Here is a 21325-nt window from a genome sequence, read left to right as displayed (position 1 = left end):
CATTTGTTGACATTAGACTTGAACTTCTGTAGACTGTAATTTTCAGGAAATACGTATGAAGGAAGGTTGTTCCAAAAAATGGCAGTTGAATGAATAAATGAGGAAGATGAAAAGTTGGTTCTGTGAGTTTGAAGTTGGACAGTAAATGGATGTTGGCTGCACGTGTTCGGACTGTTTTGAAAGAGACAGCAGGAATTATAGAAGCTAATTCAGAAGAACAGTGCCCATGAAAGAAAAGGCACGCAGCAGAAACAGTACATTTACGAGACAGTGGAGAGACTGTTAGAGATGAGTCATTAATTAACCTAACTGCTCTCTTCTGAATGGAATCTAGAAGCCTGAGAGAGGGTTTGAGGGACACTGCCTCAGATGTAGAAACAATATTCCATGGTAGGGCGGATTTGCGATTTGTACAGAGTAAACAGCTGTTTAGAAGAAAATTAACACTGAGAGTGAAAGAGAACACCAAGTTTTATAGATGCAGAGGAAGCAATATTTGTAATATGCTTATGCCAAGAGAGATTAGAAGTCAGGGTAATCCCCAAAAGAAATATATCATCTTGCCTAGAAATCGAAGTGTCACCAAAGAAAAGCATAGAAGCAAAAGAATCCTTTTTGTGAGATATAAGACAGGGCTGAGTTTTAGAAGGATTGAAATCAACTAAGTTGTCTTTGCCCCACTGGAGATCGGCATTTAAGAAATTGGTAGTGGAACTTCGAGAAGATGAAGCTGATTGAGCAGGGCAAGGTTTCTCAAACTGGAAAGTGAAATGCAATGTGCTATCATCAGCAAAACTATGGATAGGATTTCCAGTCAATGGAAGAAGGTCATTAATATACAAGAAGAAAAGAGTGGGAAAAGAACTGACATTAGTGGAGAAGTTAGAAGAGAGAGAGCCATCTACACCACACACCCTTAGTCTGCGGTCAGAGAGAAAACTGGATAACCAATCGCAAAAGACAGTTGGCAGACCATAAGATGGAAGCTTGTTTAGAAGACCTTTGTGCCAAACACGATCGAAAGCCTTTGAGATGTCAAGAGCAACTGATTGTGTTTCGCCAAACTTTTCCATTGAATTTGTCCATAAATGGGTAACATAAGCCAGAATACCACCAGTGGATCGATACCGAAGGAATCCATACTAGCAATCATTGATCAGATGGAAGATTTCTAGGTGGTTTAAGAGTTGGCGGTTAGTTGATTTCTCCATTACTTTACAAAGTGTAGAAGTAATTGCAATGGGACGATAATTAGATGGGAGGGATTTGTCACCCTTTTTAGGAACTGGCTGGATATGAACAAATTTTCCAAGCAGAAGGAAAAAACACCTTCAGAATAAGAAAGTGAAAAAAGGCGGCAAAGAACAGGAGTAAGTTCAGGAGCACAGGTTTTGAGAACAAGTGGAGAAATACCATCAGGACCTGGAGCCTTTATTAGCATCAAGATTCGTTAAAATCCTTCAAGGAAGACCACAGGAGGCATTGAATATAGCATGTTGGGAATGGTGGGAGGTGTTTTACCAAGGTCATTAATACATGAGTTTGAAGAAAAATGGGATGCTAGCAGGTCAGCTTTATTATTGGTGTGACAATAGAACCATCTGATTTTGACAGAAGTGGGAGCAGAGATGGGCAAAAATGGACAAAAGCTTTGGCAAGCGACCAGAATGCTCGGCTACCATTAGGGCAGAAAGCAAGTTTTCTACACTTAGACTGTTCAAAATCTAGTTTGGACTGATTAATAAGTGCTTTATAATTGTTGCGAGCTTTGGCATAGGCAGAAAATGAAATTGAAGAAGTGTAAACAAGCCAATTACGATATGCAACATTCTTCTTTTGAACAGCCTTAGCACATTTATTCGAAAAACCAAGATTTAGATAAAGGACGAGATTTTAACGTGGAGTGTGGAATAAAGGATTCCATTCCTACAAGAATAATTTCACTGACACGATCTGAGGAAACGCTGACATCAGAAGTTTTGAAACAATAATCCGACCAAGGTAAAGAAGATAAGAAATCTTGCAGGTCATCCCATTTTGCATTATTGTAATGCCAAACAACACGAGGTTGAAATAGCCATTAGATAAATTCTCCATTAGAGGAGAGACAATCACCAAGTTCTGATCTGAGGTGCCTAAAGGACCACTCACTTCGACCGTGTACTTAGAAAGGCTGTTTGTGAGAAAAAAGATCAAGGGTGTTGGCTGTATGGTTAGGATTGCTGATATTCTGGTAGGTAAATGAACAATCTGTGTGAGGTCATTAGTAATTGGAAAAGCCTCAGTATCTCAATCAGCTGGGTCTGCGTGACTAGAGAACGGTAGCCAGCTGGAATTGTGAACATTAAAATCACCAAGGAAAATTACCTCACTGTTAAGAAAGTTGGACTGGAGAATATTAAGTTGCAAAAGAGGAAGTCATAGAGCTCCAAGTGATTAGTGGAGTTGAGAGAACAGTAGAGACAACAGATGAATTTGACAGAATGAGGCAGAGAGATTTTAAGCCAGAGAAGATTGAAAAGAGATTCAAAATTACCAAGTCTCTGACAGGGAATGTCGGAATGGACTGCCTTTGAGGCGAAAGGAATTATACAGCAAATAATTTGGGCAACTGAGATGAACAGTGGTTGAATTAACTGAGATTCTGTCAGAAAAATTACATGCGGTTTGGCAGATTGTAAGTGGAAATGAACATCACTGAGATTAGAACTGAGAAGACATATATTTGTGAAATAAACTATGAAGTGTTTGGGAGGATTAGATCTTTTTGCAGATAAACTTGCTCTATTTGTTTGACAATTCATTGTGTATTCAATAGTAAGAAAAAGTGGGGGCCTTGCTGTATGAAGTAATCAAATTTTTGGATATGGCATACACATGGTAAGAATATACCCAGATTCATGACATAATGTGGCCTCAACAATGCCTCCCACATACACACTACTCGGACTCGCTCCAGTCACTATCTGTCAGAATAGAGGTAGCAAGTTATACACTAGCTGATCTGGATGCCTCCTAGAGAGTTACTAATAGGTTTGGTCCAGTGTACTAATTAGCAGCCGGCCTGTGAACACCTTTTTAGAGCTGTACCCTTGAAATGGAAGGCAGTTTGGATCTCGCTATAGTGTTCATCAAAAGACATCAATCATACTGCATGATGGAAGACATGGGTAAGGGTTGACCAGAACTTAGCTCTGGAGACTAAACATGGATTCCTCTAATAAGCAAAGTGGTGGTATTGCACCGGTTGATGAGTCATCTACCACCTAGTATTGCCTGGTAACACATGGCGGCGGCATTCCTCTGTGTGGTGTGGGTGTCACACATGGGTGGTGACCCATGGTGTGCTTGCGCATGGGGGTTATACCCAGGATTACTAACAGGCCCACCATCGTGAAGGTGCAAGCAGAGGATTTGGCTATCACAGACCGTCTGGACTTCTGCCGAAATTGGGTCCACTTGATTTGAGTGTCATCCGAATATCAGTTCCATTACCCTTTTAAATTCCCAGGTAGTAAGCACAGCTTGTCTGGCATATCTGAGAGAATGTCTGCAACCTCATGGACCTTGAGAATTAACAGAAAATATCTGTTTTTTTTGTACAAAGCAACCAGACAGTCCACCCTACTCCAATACATGTGTAGAATGAATATAGAATAGACATTTACAGTTAATATGAAATCAATTTGAGAGGGGAAAGGAGAGTTTGGTTAAACATACCACCACCATAAGGCATATTTTTCAATATGAATAATTATTCCACTGTTACACAAAGGCAGTTCAAGGTTAATCCAGACTTTTTTTTGATGTGAAAACACATATACCATCAAAGATCAAAAAAGTAATTGTTGACAAATTTGCATTGTGGCAGTCATATAAGGATAGGTGGAACAGGACCAGGGTATGTCTGGCAGGGGCAAAGGTTGATGACATTGTAGAGCAGATATAATCTTTTAAGGGTACAAAAGGTGATATTGTTGTACACGTTGGCATATTAAGAGTAGGAGACTGGCAGAATTACTTATCAAGTACAAGTCACTGTTGGAAAAAAGCACTATCTGGCAGAGTAGAGGTAGCAAGATTATACACTAGCTGATCCAGAAACCTCCTAAAGAGTTACCAATAGATTCGGTCTGGTGTACTAACTAGTGGCTGGCCTGCGAACACCGTTTTAGATCTGTACCCTCGAAATGTAAGGAAGATTGGATCTCGCCATGATGTTCATCATAACCTCAAAAGTCATCAGTCATTCTGCAAGATGGGAAAGAGTTGATCGGAACTTAGCTCTTGATGAGAGTCATCTGCTACCTAGTATTGCCTGGTAACACAGAGGGGCGGCATTCCTCGACCCCTATTTACATTGATTCATACCTGGGTGGTCACCCAGTGATTGGAGGTAGTCACATGCACTGAAACCTATGGGCATTAGTATAGTTGCCTGAAATGCACCCTGTGCATCCTAGAACAGACAGCTGCTTGCCTTGTGATTTTTTATTTTTTAGATGGGTATTCACCGAATTAAGAGATACCACATGATCTTCCAGGCTGATGAGCTTTGTTTGGTATACAGTTACCTTCAGATGTTCCCCTGGAAAGAAGCCTGCTGAGTTCAGATCCAGAGCCCTGGCTGACCAGAGGGTGGCTCCTCCATGGCCTATCGATCAGTCAGACAAGAACATAATACAGGTATTGTTCATCCAAATATGGAGGTGCTCTATATCATGCTGGAACCACATATTTTACTGTATTTCCAAAGGGACACCTCTAGTAATTCAAGGAGTGCCCCTGTAAGAAAACAGTGTAACTGGCAGTACTAAGATGATCGGGGATTACAGTTTGTCATTATCATTTTGACAGTGAATGCAAATATTAACTGTATTTCACAGTTGTGCAGATTTGAACCACCGTTCATCAAACACGTGTGCTAATGCATCCTTGTGGTTGACCACTCTGCTACGTCAGACCTAACTTACTAGTTTAAAGCAAGATGTTAGAATGTTATAACTTTGGCAATGTGTGTACCCCCATCTCTCTTGTGTGTCTGATGGGCACCATACTGAATTATAAATTTGTGACATGCAAGAACAAATGAACTCACATTTATCACTTATTTAAGGAATAACAACTGAAAATGGCTTTAATAATAGTAAACGGTATACTTGTTGAAATAATGTTTTAAATGGTTATACTTAATTACTGATTGTGATTCTCAAAACAATAAATTCTCTTGATGTGTTTATATTTCACTCCTTACCATTCATATTATTTCCAAAAGAGTGCTAACTGCAGTTATGCAGCATAGAGACCATTGCAACATTAGCACATGCATTATATTCTGTGATATCATGTTAGTTTTACATGAGAAGAAAGACTCTTGTGAAAGCAAATTTTAAGATGAGACAATTTCCGTTTATATATAATCATTACATTACAGTCTTAGTTCTGTTGTGAACTTTATATATTACTTAGCATGAAATATTTTGATTCTGTGCATGTTCAGTAAAGCTTGAATGAGACTGTATAGTTATAATTTTTGTAGTGTACAGAATTTGATGTCAAAAGCAAATACATGTTCTGAGATCATTTATGATAAAAATTGTGATTGATAAAAGAAGGCTGGAAATAATTATTTAGAAATAATTTCTGAATTCATTTGCATTTTAATGTTCACTAGTAGATGAACAAATTTCTTCATAGTAAGGATATTCTTTGGATGAAGTGGTCAGCTAAATCCTTTGACCTCAGTCCATTCAAGGTTATGGATGAAATGGTTAAATGGTGAACTAGTTCACGCACTGAGCTCTGCCCTTGTAGAGGAGTGGAATTTATTACAAGGCCTTATCATCAGCCTTGTAAACAACAAAAAACTCATTGTGATCATATGCATTATTAAATGCCAGAATTATGCAGGCTCTTATATTTTGGGCAGTCATATCTCGTAATTATGGTTATTTCTTTTATAATTCAATATATGATGAATTTCATAATGCTCTTCCACATTGATTTGATAGAATTTAATTAAGGAGTATATTCCTTGATATCTGAGGTTGCATTTTATGGTTGCAACTTAACTTTTAAATGCCAATATATTATATTAATTTTATAGTAATCTTACTATTAGCTATATGCATGTTATGCAGCTAGTGTGCTGCCACCAGATTTCATTTTTCTACAAAATGCTTTAATGAAGGTGAAAACTCAAAATTTAAAAAAAATTGGGATAAAACCTAGTATATTTTAAATACTATTATTATTTATTGTTTTCACCATGTCTATCCCTCTGCTTGTAACAACTTATATCTGCATGTAATAAATAATTTTAAAAGTTGAGATGCGTCAGACAGATATGTGAAAACCTGTAATTTAAAGCAGCGAATCCACATTCATATTTTAAAGTGAAAATGTTTAATTTTTTTTTTATGTGCTTCACCAACCTGTAGTCAGAGGAGTTTACAAATTTATTTATATGGAAGTTACATTAACAGAACTTGGTTAACAGTGAACCATGCAGATTTTGCACATGGTCCACTGTTAAAAAGGGTTTTTAGATGCAGTTAAAAATAATTGAATATTTATAATTACCTGCCAAACATACATGAAAAGTAACATATGCAGTATGAAAATTTTATAGTTTTCCTTGATTTTCCCTTAATATTTATTTATAAACTTAATATTTATTACTACAGCTATGTTTGACCGGGACAGCAATGGTAGCATTGATTTGATGGAATTTCAGAACTTGTTTAATTACATTCAGCAGTGGAAAGCAGTATTTGAGAAGTATGATTCAAATCGATCAGGTCATGTTGAACAGGATGAGCTACAAAGAGGTAAATCAAATTTTAAATGTAATCGCTCATCTTCATACAAAAACATATCTTTTTTTTTTCTTTATATAAGTTTGATAATCTAGCTTCTACTGTTACCATGGCAGTGCCAGATCATCAGATATTCTAGATTATTGAATGTTAATATGAAATGCTTAAGTCTTTGAATAACTCAATTTTTTGGGGGTTTTAGTATGCAGTTCATTTTATATAGCTGCTATTTTATGTATCAAATAAAATACACAACTGTAAAGTACAGACAAATTCAGAAAGAAAGAACCTTCAATTATTTCAAATATTATTTTTGATCTTTAATGTTTTATATAATAGATAAACTAATGATAACCTGATTTTCCAGTGGGGGAATAAGGAAATGATCAAGCTGTGTGATCCTTTTGTGAATAACTATCTTACAGCAAATGCATTATCATGATGAAAAATATGCTAATTTGACCAAAGACCTTATTAGCTTTTTTTTTTCTTTGACTATATTTTTAAATTGTCCTGTGGCAGCTTAGTTGATATAAAACATCGCCATCTGCCACTTATTTGGAGAGGTCTAGGTTCAGTTCCAATGAATGACTAGGAATTTCTCAAGGACTCTTCAATTGAAGCTGCAATTAGCCAATCTCAATTGGAAGGAGTCAAGTCCCCATGCAAGCTATTTGGATTTTTCAGCCCATACAACGTTCAAATCAGCCTGCAGCCACACACTTCTGTACATAAATATACAATATAGATATGAATGATAAGCAGAGTTCTGTTAAAATAATAATTTTAATTTGAATATATCTTTAAATTGATAACATTAATACAGAAACCTGGGCAATTAAAAATTACAAAAAAGATGAGACATTTCAGATGTGGTGCTTGTGGAGAATCAAATGGATAAGCAGAGTTAGTAATGAGAGAGTTCTACAAATGGCAAAGACAAATAGACACATAATAAAGGTGATATGGAGAAGAAAAAATTGTGTCAAGCACACAACAGAAGTTGTGAAACTTTAGAATATTTTGAAATGTTTATTATTTCAACGTTACAATGGTTTAATATTTTACAATTGTTTTACAAGTTTATTACAAAGTTTTTACAGAGCTCCCTTTTTGACTCAATGGAGATGGTTTCGGTGGTCACGTTGCATGTATACGTGCTCTGTATGCCTTACAACGTTCGCTATTAGTCTGGCATGTTGAATTATAAATTTTTTCAAGTGAAATTTTTTGTCAAATGTGGTAGAGAATGATGAAAGAAAATATTTTCGTTTTTAAATTTTTAAAATCGGACTGCTAGAAGCTGAGATATAGCAATTTAAAACGTAAATGCGACACGTGTTCAAGTTACACTGTAGCCACGCTGTAGGGGTACTGGTTGTGTCATGCGTCGCTGCTGTGTACGTGCCGCTTCGCTCATGCCTGGTATGGAGTGTACAGTGGTGGGGATGATGAATCATTCCGTGTCACATTTTTGCTGCGGTTTTTGTCAATCCACGGATGCAAGTATTATTCCCATGTGAAAACTGCCTGGACATGCACTTAAAGACGTTTCACCTTAAAAGTGGCCTACTGTGGGCACTTTCTGAAAGGAAAGAAATATGAAACCACAAATTGCTCTGGAGAGCAAGCAAATGAAAGCCAGAGGAGAATGAATGGATGACCTCAATTTACAATTGTTTTACAAGTTTATTACAAAGTTTTTACAGAGATCCCTTTTTGACTCAATGGAGATGGTTTCGGTGGTTGCATTGCATGTATACGTGCTCTATATGCCTTACAACGTTCACTATTAGTCTTTGGCATGTTGAATTATAAATTTTTTCCATTGAAATTTTTTATCAAATGTGGTAGAGAATGACGAAAGATTGGACTGGATTGAATGCCGAGAAGATAATTCCTAATATAGGGACAGAGAAACTTGGAATTTTTTGGCTGCCAACGTCCCTGTATGGCTATTAAAGAGTTTTCCCTAAAGAAGATTGAGTTTAATATGTTTGGATGTAGGCATTAGCATTAGTAGAGGCATATGATGCAAGAAAGCAAGCTTATACAGCAACAACAACAACAAAAAAAAAAAACTTCCCATTTCATCCATACGTTCACGCTTAAGGAAGTCTTAGTTCTTCCTTAAATTTATTTAAGCTATCAACTTCCACGACAGATTAAAATTTGTTCCAACAATCAACTTCCTGCTGACTAAAGGCAAATTTCTGCACATCTATTCTACAACTGTCGTTACTCAATTTCAGTTTGTCTCCCTTGGGTTTGTAATCTGAGCAAGAGTCAGAATCCCACCAGCATTGAGCCTGTTCAAACCATTCAAGGCCTTATACACCTCAGTCAGGTCATCTCGCAGGTGGCTAGTCTCCAGGCCCTGCAATTTGCAATACTTAAGCCTTTCTTGGTAAGAGCACCCCTCTGTTCCCCTTCTTCTCTGTACTCATTCTAGCAACTCTACATCCTTCCTAAAATGAAGCTTCCAGACGTAGTAGTAGTAGTAGTGGCACGTGATGCAAGAAAGCAAGTGTAGGAGCTTATGCAGCATCAGCCAAAAAAAAAAAAAAAAAATCACACCATTCCCTCCAAATGCCTGTGCAGTTCACTCACACAATACTCAAGGTGTGACCTGACCATTGCCTTATATAGAGATAATCACCTCCTTATCCTTGCCAGCAAAATTCTCGTATACATCATTCATGACCTGCTCTGGCAGCCTGTTTGCACTACTCAGAAAACTTCATATCGACTGCATAATAACCCCAATTCTTTATCATTCTCCACTACCCTGAGTGTAGTAACCACACAGTTGGTACATTTCTCTGGGGTTACTGCTACCCATATGCAGTACTTTGCAGTTGTCAATGTTAAACTTCAATTGCCACTTCTCAGCCCATCTACCTTTTCTAGATCCTGTTCCAGTAGCATACTGTTATTACTAACCCTGCTAGCCTCTGTATCATCTGCAAACTTTGACATTAAGCCTAATATATACCTTCATTAATATTATTGATAAATATACAAAACAGTAATGGGCTGTACCCCGAGGCACTGCACTAATAACATTAGCCCACGAAGAGCAGTGCCCCTTGATTACCACTCTGTCTTCTCCCACTCAACCATCCCTTTATCCATAGCAGCAAGTTGCCCTTAATGCCATACTGCTCCAATTTGTACAGTAGCCTTCCGTGTGCACTAGCATCAAAAGCTTTCCTGTATATATATGATATCAAAATTATTTTTTGCATCCAGTTTGTGGGGACCTCCCCTGGGTCCAAGGATGTTCTCATAAGTGGTGCTCCCAGTGATTTTCACTTCAGGAAACAGATACTTGATTGCTATTATGAGTTGTGTGAGAAGAGGCAATGTGCAAAGCAACTAACTGGATTTCTTTTTTAAGCACTCAAGAGAGAGCAACCAAGTTGAACCCTCCACCTCCCAGTTTAGTGTAATGTTTCCACTTATCTGGTCTAAATCTGACCATAATGATCCCTCTCATCAATCTGCTTAAGGTCACCTTCCACCCCAATCTCTTTCAATTGTTTTTTGTGTTGTACTGTGTGTTGGTTATAGCGAACATACTTTTACTTACTGTACAAAAAAAAAAAAGTAAACCAATAAAGATGAATGAATCTCTTTGGTTGCTCTTTTCTGTTTTTTTTTTTTTTTTTTTTTTTTTTAGTGTCGAGTCTTTCAACCAAAGAAAATGAATGGTATGTTCTGGTAGGGGTAACTTAGCTAGATGCAAGAGTTACTCTCATAGGTTTATTATTCCATCTTTTGGTGATTATTTACATTACGTATGAATTTAAATTGCACGATATTCTGGAATGTAACCCTTACATAAATTAAGAAGTCACTATACCAGTTATTTAAGAAATCATGAAATTATTACACGAATTTTTAAAAATGCAAACCAATCACAATACAACAAACAAGCATTAATTTGCTTTAAAAGTATATTTTTATAAGTAGAGAATTTATTCCCCCTATCCTTCTCCATCATATATGTGAATTAAGTACAAGAGTTTACTATAGCCTGTCTAATTTTATCATTTTTCTCTACAGCATTGAGTGAAATGGGCTATCGCTTATCTCCGCAATTCACTGCTAGTGTTATTGCAAAATATGATAGTTCACGACGGTCTCTTCAGTTTGATGATTTTATAGTCTTCTGTGTCCAACTGCGTCTTCTTACTGATGCATTCCGAGCTAGGGACACCGAAATGTCTGGAACAATAAAGATAAACTACGAAGATTTCCTTAGCTGTGCAGTATTACATAAATCATAAGAAACTTCCTGATAAAGTTAAAAGTAGTTTTTACTTGTAATGGATAGAAACGACAGTAAACTACTGTTGTAATTTAAAAATGTTGCTTTTTTTTATCATGCGTGATATTATAAACTTATGTCTCATGCTCAAATATGAAACTTTTTTTTTCTTTTTTTTTTTTTGCTTTTCATTAGAACAAATTTTTAATTCATAATTTTTGGTGTTTCTAAGCTCAGTGTGATACGCTTAGTATATATTATATTACTGGAGGAGAAAAAAAATGAATACAGAATGTGTGTTATTTTAAAATTTAAATAAGAGGATCAAGCAATGTGAATGGCCAAGTTTCTCTGGCCTGCTAAATTTTAAACTATTCACAGTTGAGAGAGGGAATGGGCTAAAGTGAAGTATTTCAGAAGAATACAAAATTAGATGTTGATTATCCATTCTATGCTAGGTTTGCCAGAGTGGCCTAAGATTAAAAAGCCTACTGACTTGTTGAGGCAAATTCTGATTAGATCCCTGCTTGATGGGAATATTTCCAAGGCTTTTACACTTAGCAGTTGATTAGTCTCATACCATGGTAGTATGATTTATCTGTGAATTTTCAGGTCTATCTTTCCCTCTGAAAAGCAAACTATCCTTTATACCATACCTATACAATCAAAAAATATAGTTGAGACAGGAATATTTCCCCAACTGTTTGTGGCTAGCATCAAACAGTAGCACTGTTGCTATGTGCTTGCCAGTAATCAAAATAAAATTTGCCGCCCTAAATGTTGAATACTGATAAGCGTTAACCAATCAGAAAACAATATCAAAAAAATTTTGCCGCCCTCTTGAACTGCCACCTGTAAGCGACGCTTGCCTCGCCTACCCACTTGTGGTAACCCTTGCATCAAGGATGCCCAGTGATATATTATCACTGGCATATCAGAAAACTAACCATCAATAAAATGGTAGTACCCTAATATTTTATATTAGGGTACTTTGTATTTTGACATTTTATGATGTAATATTCAATTTCACATTGCTTTTTTAACTCTGAAGGTTTTTTAAAGAAAATCTGCTTCAGTCTTGGTGATAGATGTTATTTAACAGCATATAAATTACATTTTGTATCAGTGAAAAAATAATGGACAGAAGTGGAAGGTGTCGAGATTTTCAGGCATTACCATCCTGTGGCATTTTGCACTATAAAGAACTGTGGTAGTTAACTGAAATCAGTAACAGGTGAAAGATTTAAAAACTGAGTACAAAAAATTAAATATGCTGCAAACAATTTTAAGGAAAGGAATCAAACTTGGCCTCTAATAATTAAATAATTTTTATTTATTGCCAGGGAATGTCATGTTTCTTCTTAATGATTTAGCTTTTTTATGTGGAAAAAGGATATACAGTCTGTTACATTCAAGGTAAATGATGGACAGAAAACTCCTAATCTTCAAATTTAATGACATTAACGTAGAGCTAAAGCTACAACACAGTTACAATAGAGAATTGATAGATTAAATGAAATACAGAAAGTTCAACCCAATTCATTTTTAAGCGCCGCAGGAGGAAATATCACATAACTGGATAGAAAAAGAGTATGACTAACCACGAAACTAGATAAGTATTCTATACTTCTGGAATACTGTATAGAAGTGTTCCAGAAGTATGGGGAAGGAAGCGAATGACTGTTCTTGAACATTTTCCTGAAATTAAATGTAAAGAACATCATCATTTTTGTCATTTATTTTTCTTCATTTTCTTTATTGCACCGTAGTTTTGATGGTGGCTGTATTTATATTTATTTGCCAATTTGCTTGATGCTTTTAGAACATGTAATTGTGATACTGACTAATCACAGACTATTAATTATTCTTATTAGCATTAAGGGAAGTTGACACGTTCTCAGAAATTAAACCCCTTAAAATCAGTATTTATGAAACTTTGATACCAAGAGTTTTCTTATAAACACTTTAAGTTGAGTTATTAATTAAATTGCAATTATGTAATCCACCAAAGCAGCCTTGCTGTAGGATTTTAATCTGTTTTAGAACTTGTTTTGACTGTGCTATGCTGTAAATAAAAAAAAGTTCTTTATTTCATAAAGAAACAAGTATGATATCATCAGCAGTGTACATAGTTTGTTGTGCATCTTTTGATGTGGTACTACTGTACTTAAAAGAAGTCACATGTACTCTGTCCATTAATTAAAATTAATTAAAACTAACTACTTCTAGACAGCATCAAGGGGATTAGTACCAAGTCAAAATATAATTTGAGTAAATTATTCAAAATAAATTGAAAAGGGGGAATGCTGCCACACATTTTGTCATTAAGATCTTATGGCAATATTACTGATTTTTTTTATGCAGTATCTTCAGTAATGTGTTTAATTTACAAAACTCTATGTAGGAAGCATCTTACTATGGGATTTTTTTTTTTTTTTTTATATTGAATCTGGAAATTTGAGATAACATGAGATTTTTTGCCCAAAGGTTGAAATAATATTAAAATCATTGGGTTTATTCTGGTATACAATTAAGCAATACCTATGCCCATTCTATTGTTAGCCAATAGAAGAATGGGCACGGCAATTTTTAAAAATACACTCACTGATAATGTTAATTTCTGTTGTGATAGCAAAATAGGTGAACTGCAGACCAAATGAATGCTGTGGAAATATGTAGAATAGAAGGGACACTCTTGGCTCTCTCTCTCTCTCTCTCTCTCTCTCTCTCTTTGTTATAGTCTGCAGGAGAAAAAAAAAAAAAGTTAGTTTAACACATTCTTGGTTCTCTCACTCAGAGATAATCTGAAAAAATTTCACTGATCCAACATGTTTGATTTGTAGTTCCAGTATTTCAGTTTCCAAGTAAATTTATACATGCGCACACACACACACACACACAGAGAGAGAGAGAGAGAGAGAGAGAGAGAGAGAGAGAGAGAGAGAGAGAGAGAGAGAGAGAGAGAGAGAGAGAGAGAGAGAGAGAGAGAGAGAGAGAGAGAGAGAGAGAGAGAGAGAGAGAGAGAGAGAGAGAGAGAGAGAGAGAGAGAGAGAGAGAGGATATCTTAGTATATTATCACTTCTACTTCCATTCTTTGAAATAACTTTCCTTTACATGTACTTCCTGAAAACTAAACCTGCAGATGTTTAACATCCCATCACAACCTCAATTTTAACAAGGACACTCGCACGATGTCTGTGTGATACTTCTTTTTGTTTTAATTATAAAAAATCGATGATCTATTAATTATGATTTGCTAAACCCAATTTAAAAAATATCAAACAAAAAGAAATGAGAGAAACGATTATAAAAGTATTTGTATTTTTTAGAATTTAAGGTTACTGATCCCCACATTGAAAACCAGGCGCTCTTGTGGCATCTTCTAGATGCCACAAGAGTGCAATGTGAACATCTGTATGTTTGTCAGCTGTTTGCATTTAGCCAAAAAAATCAAAGCTTTATAGTAAGACGTGTTCACTGACATCTCACAGATATGGGAGTTGCCTAGAAATGTAGATGCTTTGCTCACCTGGCATCTGTTAAATGCCAAACAAAAATTCGACATCTCGTAATTTGTAGTATATTGAAATAAAAATAGAAAATACCATATAATCAGTTAGAGACTATTGGTGGGCAAAGGTACAAGGGAGGATTTGATTTTGTTTAAAAAAAATTAAAAAAAGAAAGAAATTGCGTTCACAATCTGAATCTTCATATTATCCACCAATACTATAGATTCAAGCCTTTCACATTAAAAAATAATGAACACTGCACGCACACCAACATCATGGTTTTGTACAATCTAAAACTGTATTGCAGTTACCAACAACATTTCTTTAAACAGAAAATGGGACAGCAAGGAAGTTAAAACTGCAGTGGTCAATTACATGCATGTAACAATTGTGATTTTGCTGTAGTTTCAAAAAAGGAGAAAGTACAAATAAATAAGTCAGTTGAATCATAAGATAACTTGCTAGAAAATACCTGTCCTACTTTATATTCACTGGAAAATTTATAACATAGCTGCTTTCTGAAGACTCCTACTTTTAGGAATGCTGTTACTTACTAAATATTAACGTAGTTTAAGGCTTCACAATTTTTTAATCACACAAAAATAGTAGTAATAAAGCTGTAGTATATTCAAAGAAATAAAAGGAAGATTTTTTCCCTCTTTCCTTATATCCACATTTTCTTCATGCCAAAGTTTTTTTGTAACTAGCTAGATTTTAAATGATTTTGTAAATCATTTTACTAAAAATGAATTTTTAGTAAAATTATTTATTGTATAAAAAAAATGACCATATTTTTATTCAGATAAGTAAATACAAATATCTAATGTTAGCTAGCCTGTATTCTTACCATCTAACATGTGTACATGTTTACAGTGAAATATTAATTTTTATATGGTGTTCTTTGATCCTTCCAGATACCCTTCATAAAATGTGAGAGGAGGGTTATCCATTCTGAATGTAGCTATTGTATGTACAACATATCTGTGTTTTTGATCAGTCACAAACTATTTTTTATGTATTTTTTATTCTGGTGATAATTTTTGTAACTCATTACATTGCACTTAGCCATTCTTATTGCTCATAAAATGAAAACTGTTTATTAAAAGTGGTTATCAAAAATAATGTTGTGTTTCAAGCAAGTATGTTAATTAAAAGCTTGATTTATATAACATAGTTTAAAATAACTACGTACATTTAAGTTATTAAAACACAATTTGGTATATTTTTCTCTCCATACAGTAATGTTCATTGATTATCATTCTTTGTATTTGCATTTATTTATACACATGTATTTAAAGGCGATTCAATTATTATCTGAAGTATACTAAATAAAGAAAAATTTAAGGTTCTTCTCATATCTTAGTTTAAACATTTCCAGCAGTATTTCCTTTAAGATCACGTTAACTGAGAACACATGCTTGAATGAAATTTAGTCTATAAAGCCTCACTTTAACAGACTATATTGGGATAAGGCCAATCCACTAAATTTGGCATCCATTAAACTTCAAAGAAATACATAACATAGTCACCAAAGTTACTAGAACGTTATGAAAAAGGGCTATACTAAAAGGGAAAAAAAAATTAAGAGCAGCTGAAATTTTGCTGTTGTGTAGTGGCAGCAGAAACTTCTGGATAAAGCTTATTCACTCTGAAGAGATCTCTAGTACCTTACTTGGAGGTTCAGTGTGCTATTTCTGATATGCTTAGAAGGCTGATGGAAGGTGATAGCAAGAAACTCCTGGCTCCCTGTAATTTTTTTTTTTTTTATAATACAGTAGATTCCGGTTATTTGGGCCACCGTTTAATTGGGGCAAATCTTAAAAAACAGAAACCAATCGAGAAAATAACCAGGGTTTACTTCGCTTAATTGAGGCAGGAGACCGCAGCACTGGAGATTACCCTACGATTGTCTCCGACGGTACCACGTGGTTCGGTCGAAATTCTGGAGGTTACAACCATAAACTATAAAAACAATTAGCAGTCACCTGTTTATTGGGCTTTTCTGTTAGTGAAATCTATCATAAACGGACAGTAAACTCGATCTTACTGAATTTGCGATAATACCGACAGCTGGAATTCTGTGGGTTGTTATGGTGAAATGTGTTTACACTTGCATGAAATCTTCAATCATAAAAAAATTAATTTTCAGATCTTCTCTTCATTCGTATTTTTAAAGCTTTGTAACTCGTTACTCGGTTCTCACTTGTGCGTATTGTGTTACTTGCAATTTGTGTGTGCTGTGTTCTTTGTTATTGATTGCTTATCTTTTTACTGGTTTAAATTTTAACCCCCGCCCACAAATGTCAGGGAACAGAAATGTCAACTAGTTCGTATGTGCATATTACAGTATATTCTTCCAATTTTCACGTATCATTTAATTTTTTAATTGGTAAGGTAATAAAGGGTAAAATTTTAAAATTCAATTCACAAATGTGATCACAGTGAACCAGCGCTTACTGCACATCGTATAGTGAACGGCACTTTACTATGTTGAGTTCGTCGTAACATGATTTGATTGTACACTGAACCAATTGTAAAGGGGAAGTACATTGTATTTTTAACTATTTACATGAAACTTCGGACAATTGGGGCAGCCGCTTAATCGGGCCAAAATGCACTAGTCCCGATGTGTCCCAAATAACCAAAATGGACTGTATTGCGAAAATATTTTAATTGATGGTAAATACCATCAGACTGCAACAGTTATATCACTGGTTCCTATTCAGAAAAGTCTGATTCAGTGGATGCTGTCTACTTCCGAAGTCTGTTAAAGCAAGGATTTACTGTACTCATTTCTATTAAAAAAAAAAAAAAAAAAAAAAGAGTTCAGTAACTAATAATTAAAAGAATTTACGTGACCAGTCTCCTTTTCTGTACTACATATAAAACTTTACAGAAAAACAAAATTAACATAAAATTGGTAATTAAAACACTAGAAAAATTAAATTTTTCTGGTGTTTTAATTATTCTTTTGGCTTTAAATATCAAATGAGATTGAATATTTTTAAGATATCTGATTAGATGTGAAAATAGTTCTCACATTGTGTATTCACAATTTTGTAATGTAATTACAGTTAAGTACTTCTAGACCAGCAACTGAGATATGGAACTTGAATGGATCATAAAATTAGCATTTCTTATTTGTAGTTGCTGGCATTGTACAACGGTGATGCTGCAGAACATAAACAAAACTGATGCTTAACCATTTAGTTGCAAACTGCTATTCCTCAATTGAAGTTACTTTTAAAGAGCAGTATCAGAAAAAAAACCGTAGGTATGCTCAGTAATGATAATATTGAAGTCACTGGTAGTTCTATAAGGAAGGATGAAGTAATGAGGCAGGAAGTCCAGAAGTAAAATGCTAGCAAATCAATGTGTAATTTACATTTATCTTTGGTGGCATTTCAACTATAGCAACCAAAAAAAAAGGGCTGCTTAAGTTTTATTTGGTATTGACTCCAATAAACTATATAGTATGAATCAGAGCTGTACTACTCAATATGTTCTACATTGTTAATAGTATTAGTAAAATAATAAGAGGAGTTTACCTCAATATACTGCGTAGAACACTTCCGTATGATACCCTCCAGAAATTAAAACACACAAAAAAAACGAAAAAATCGACAACTTACCGGTACCTTAGAGTAAAATATAAATAATTAAATAATCAATTTAAAACAATTAAAAATCAAATTAACGCAACTAAAGGAATCTAACAAAAATATTCAAAAACGATTTTCCTTCTTTCGTTAGATTCTTTTAATTGCGTTAATTTGATTTTTAATTGTTTTAAATTGATTTGAATCGTGTTAAATTGATTATTTATATTTTACTCTAATGTACCGGTAAGTTGTCGGTTTTTTTTACGTTTTAATTTCTGGAGGGTATCATACGGAAGTGTTCTACGCACTATATTGAGGTAAACTCCTCTTATTATTTTACTAATAAACTATATAATATTGATGTAGGTGCACCATAGTTAACCCATAAAATTAAACTACGTATGTGGTGTAAAGGCATTGTTGTAATCTCATATTGTGGCTACCTTCATGAGATACCAGGTTTTGCACTACTTCAAATAAGTAACGCTTCTCTAGTAGAGAAGACTACTGTTGTTTATTCTCAGTGGGCACCACCACCCAGATGGCACCATTTCAAAGCTTTGTTGGCCTTTCATCGGTGGGTGAAAGGCCAACAAGCTTTGATTTATGGGTTAACTATGGTGTATCTACACCGATATTATATAGTTAATTTAAACCCATATATGGAATTATGACTTGTGCATTTAGTCTTTAAATACGGTATCATTCTATTCACCATTTGGTATCTCTCATATTGTGGAATTAACTTCAACTGTGATGGCATGTTTGCATTACCAGTACCTGCCTGCCCATTGATGAAAGGCCAACAACCGTTGAAACGATGCCGTCTGGGTGGTGGTGCCCACTGAGAATAAATAACAGTAGTCTTCTCTACTAGAGAAGTGTTACTTATTCAAAGTAGTGCAATACCTGGTATTTCGTTGTGAAGGTAGCCACAATATGAGATATAATTAAAACAACGCATTTCCACTACATACGTAGTTTAATTTTGAGTAAATAATACACCAATATTATATAGTTAATTTCAACCCATATGGAATTATGCCTTATGCATTTAGTCTTTAAATGCAGTATGACTCCAATAAAGGAATTCTGAAGCAGAATACCATGCTGCTCAATCTGCAAACTTAGGTAAAATTAGTTGATTAAATGTTGTCATGGTAAATGTGTCCCAATTTTTGGCATCAGTTTTGAAAAAAGTTCAAAATTTTTTATATTATTTATTTAAAATTAATTTTATTATTTGTATTAAACAAATTCAAGAACCAAGGCTCATCCTGCCCTTCCTCTTTATCATTCTGAGAAAAATTCTAAAATTTAGAAATTTCTAAATAGGCTATAGTCCCAACGATTCTATATTGGAGGTACTCAGCTGTATTTAGTCTCTCATTACAACCTTTCATAAGGAATACATCTGCTTACAATTCTCAACTGAATTTTTAAAATATAGGAATGTCTTTTCTTAATTGCTATGTAAGAAAATGAAAAATACATCTATTCCTTTGAAGCTTTAATATACACAAGGATCATTAATCAAGAACATAAGCCATGAAATCCTAACTGAAATGTCTGGTACAAAATTTTTAATGTAAATATGTATAAATTCATTCACAAAAGTTATAGGAAAATTCATGAACATGTGTAACTGTGAATACTACTTTTAAATAAAATTCATCACTAAATTTCAAAATCACTCACAACTGAAATATAAAGAAAGAATATATACAAACAATATGAAAGAAATAAATAGTTTATGTAAGTTGTAAAAAATAATGAAAAAAAAATGTTACACCTTCCTTTTCCCTTAAAAATAAAAAACTTATCACATTGTAACTTGTGACTAAAACCATTTGGATCTTTGTGTGCTAATGCTTTAATCTTTTTGGAACTAAAAAGATCACAAAACCCTCAAATTATGAGAAAATTATATATTCTATTCATGTTAGGACATGATGCAAGATAGATATGACTAATGAATAAAGGCACACAAAGCACTTCATTTAAACATTAAATAATTTGAAATTGTTTAAATTTATTTGCATTTAAGCAGCTGCTAATAACAGTAAACAAGTTTTTTGTTTCAGATTCATATTACTGTTATCACCAAATTACAGGTACTTCATCACAGGATTCTCTATGCTGGGCACTGATTCCATGCTTACCATCTCTCTAACATGAAGCCAGAGGCAGCCTGGTATACAAAATCAGACATCATTGCAGTTGCATATCAAACCTATTGAAGGATATATAAAAGATTACAAGAACATGACACATTATCACATATATATCCAAAGTGTCACGATATAGCTAGAATGTAGACCACAGATCAATAACTTGCAAGGAGATTTATGCAGGCATCTTCATACAATATATATATATATATATAAAAAAAAATAGTTCAGTTCTTTGGGGCACTAAGGGATTGCAGAAATGTCATTACTAGTGATTTTTATGGATGGAATTTTAAATGTTGCACAACTGAAGTTCATGGAATTTTTTTTTTTTTTAAGTAGCACATAAAGAAGGCTCTACTGGTCGATGTGTTGTGCTTGTGCGAAATAAAAATATTGCCAATCCCCTGCTATAGCCTCAATACTGATATACAAAAGCTCCTAGCTTTGAACTCATATGAAGAAGCATATTCATGTATTAATATTCAATCTACAGTATCTAGCCATTTTCAAAAAAAAAACTAAAAAGGATGTTATGAGCCTCCAAATAGCAAAAACCTATATAGCAAGCAAATGCATTCCTCCTTCAACTTACCTTTCACACACATCCATGAAGGTCCACCCTGAGGCTGATTAAATATATGCAGTACCCTGAGCTGAATGGCATCTGTCTTCTCACCAAAACAAAAATTACAAGTATCACACTTTAGACTACATTGCACAGACCATATTGCACCAGTGTATATTAATGTTCTGATTTTCGTTATGTAGGCTAAAAAAAAGCTCTGAAAAACTCTTGGGGAAATCCTATTTCCTGAAATTGGTTAACTACAACCCTGATTAAAGAGGCCTAAAGAAATTTCCTCCAGTTTGCTTTCTAGAATATGTGTGGCATTGCAAACAATTCCTGTTTGCCAGCTAAAGTTCAAAAAACATGCACAAAACCAGA

At 34.5% G+C, this 21325-nt stretch overlaps 1 protein-coding gene across 2 annotated transcripts in view; it reads left to right on the top strand.

Moving 5' to 3' along the window:
* LOC150077839 (peflin-like) overlaps nucleotides 1-11181 on the top strand; it is a 54866-nt gene extending 43685 nt beyond the window's left edge. For both annotated transcript variants that reach the window (XM_090384846.1, XM_090384844.1), the window contains exons 4-5: nucleotides 6687-6830; nucleotides 10887-11181. In XM_090384846.1, the coding sequence (XP_090240972.1) occupies nucleotides 6687-6830; nucleotides 10887-11110 (368 nt within the window). In that variant the 3' untranslated portion in view covers nucleotides 11111-11181. The remainder of the gene's footprint in view (nucleotides 1-6686; nucleotides 6831-10886) is intronic.
* Nucleotides 11182-21325: the final 10144 nt, after the last annotated feature.

Source organism: Mastigoproctus giganteus, chromosome 11 (assembly GCF_048544385.1).
Source record: "Mastigoproctus giganteus isolate SK-2022 chromosome 11, ASM4854438v1, whole genome shotgun sequence".
Classification (NCBI taxonomy): Eukaryota; Metazoa; Arthropoda; class Arachnida; order Uropygi; family Thelyphonidae; genus Mastigoproctus; species Mastigoproctus giganteus.
Note: the sequence above shows the minus strand (reverse complement) of the source record. Positions and strands in the feature narration are given on the sequence as shown.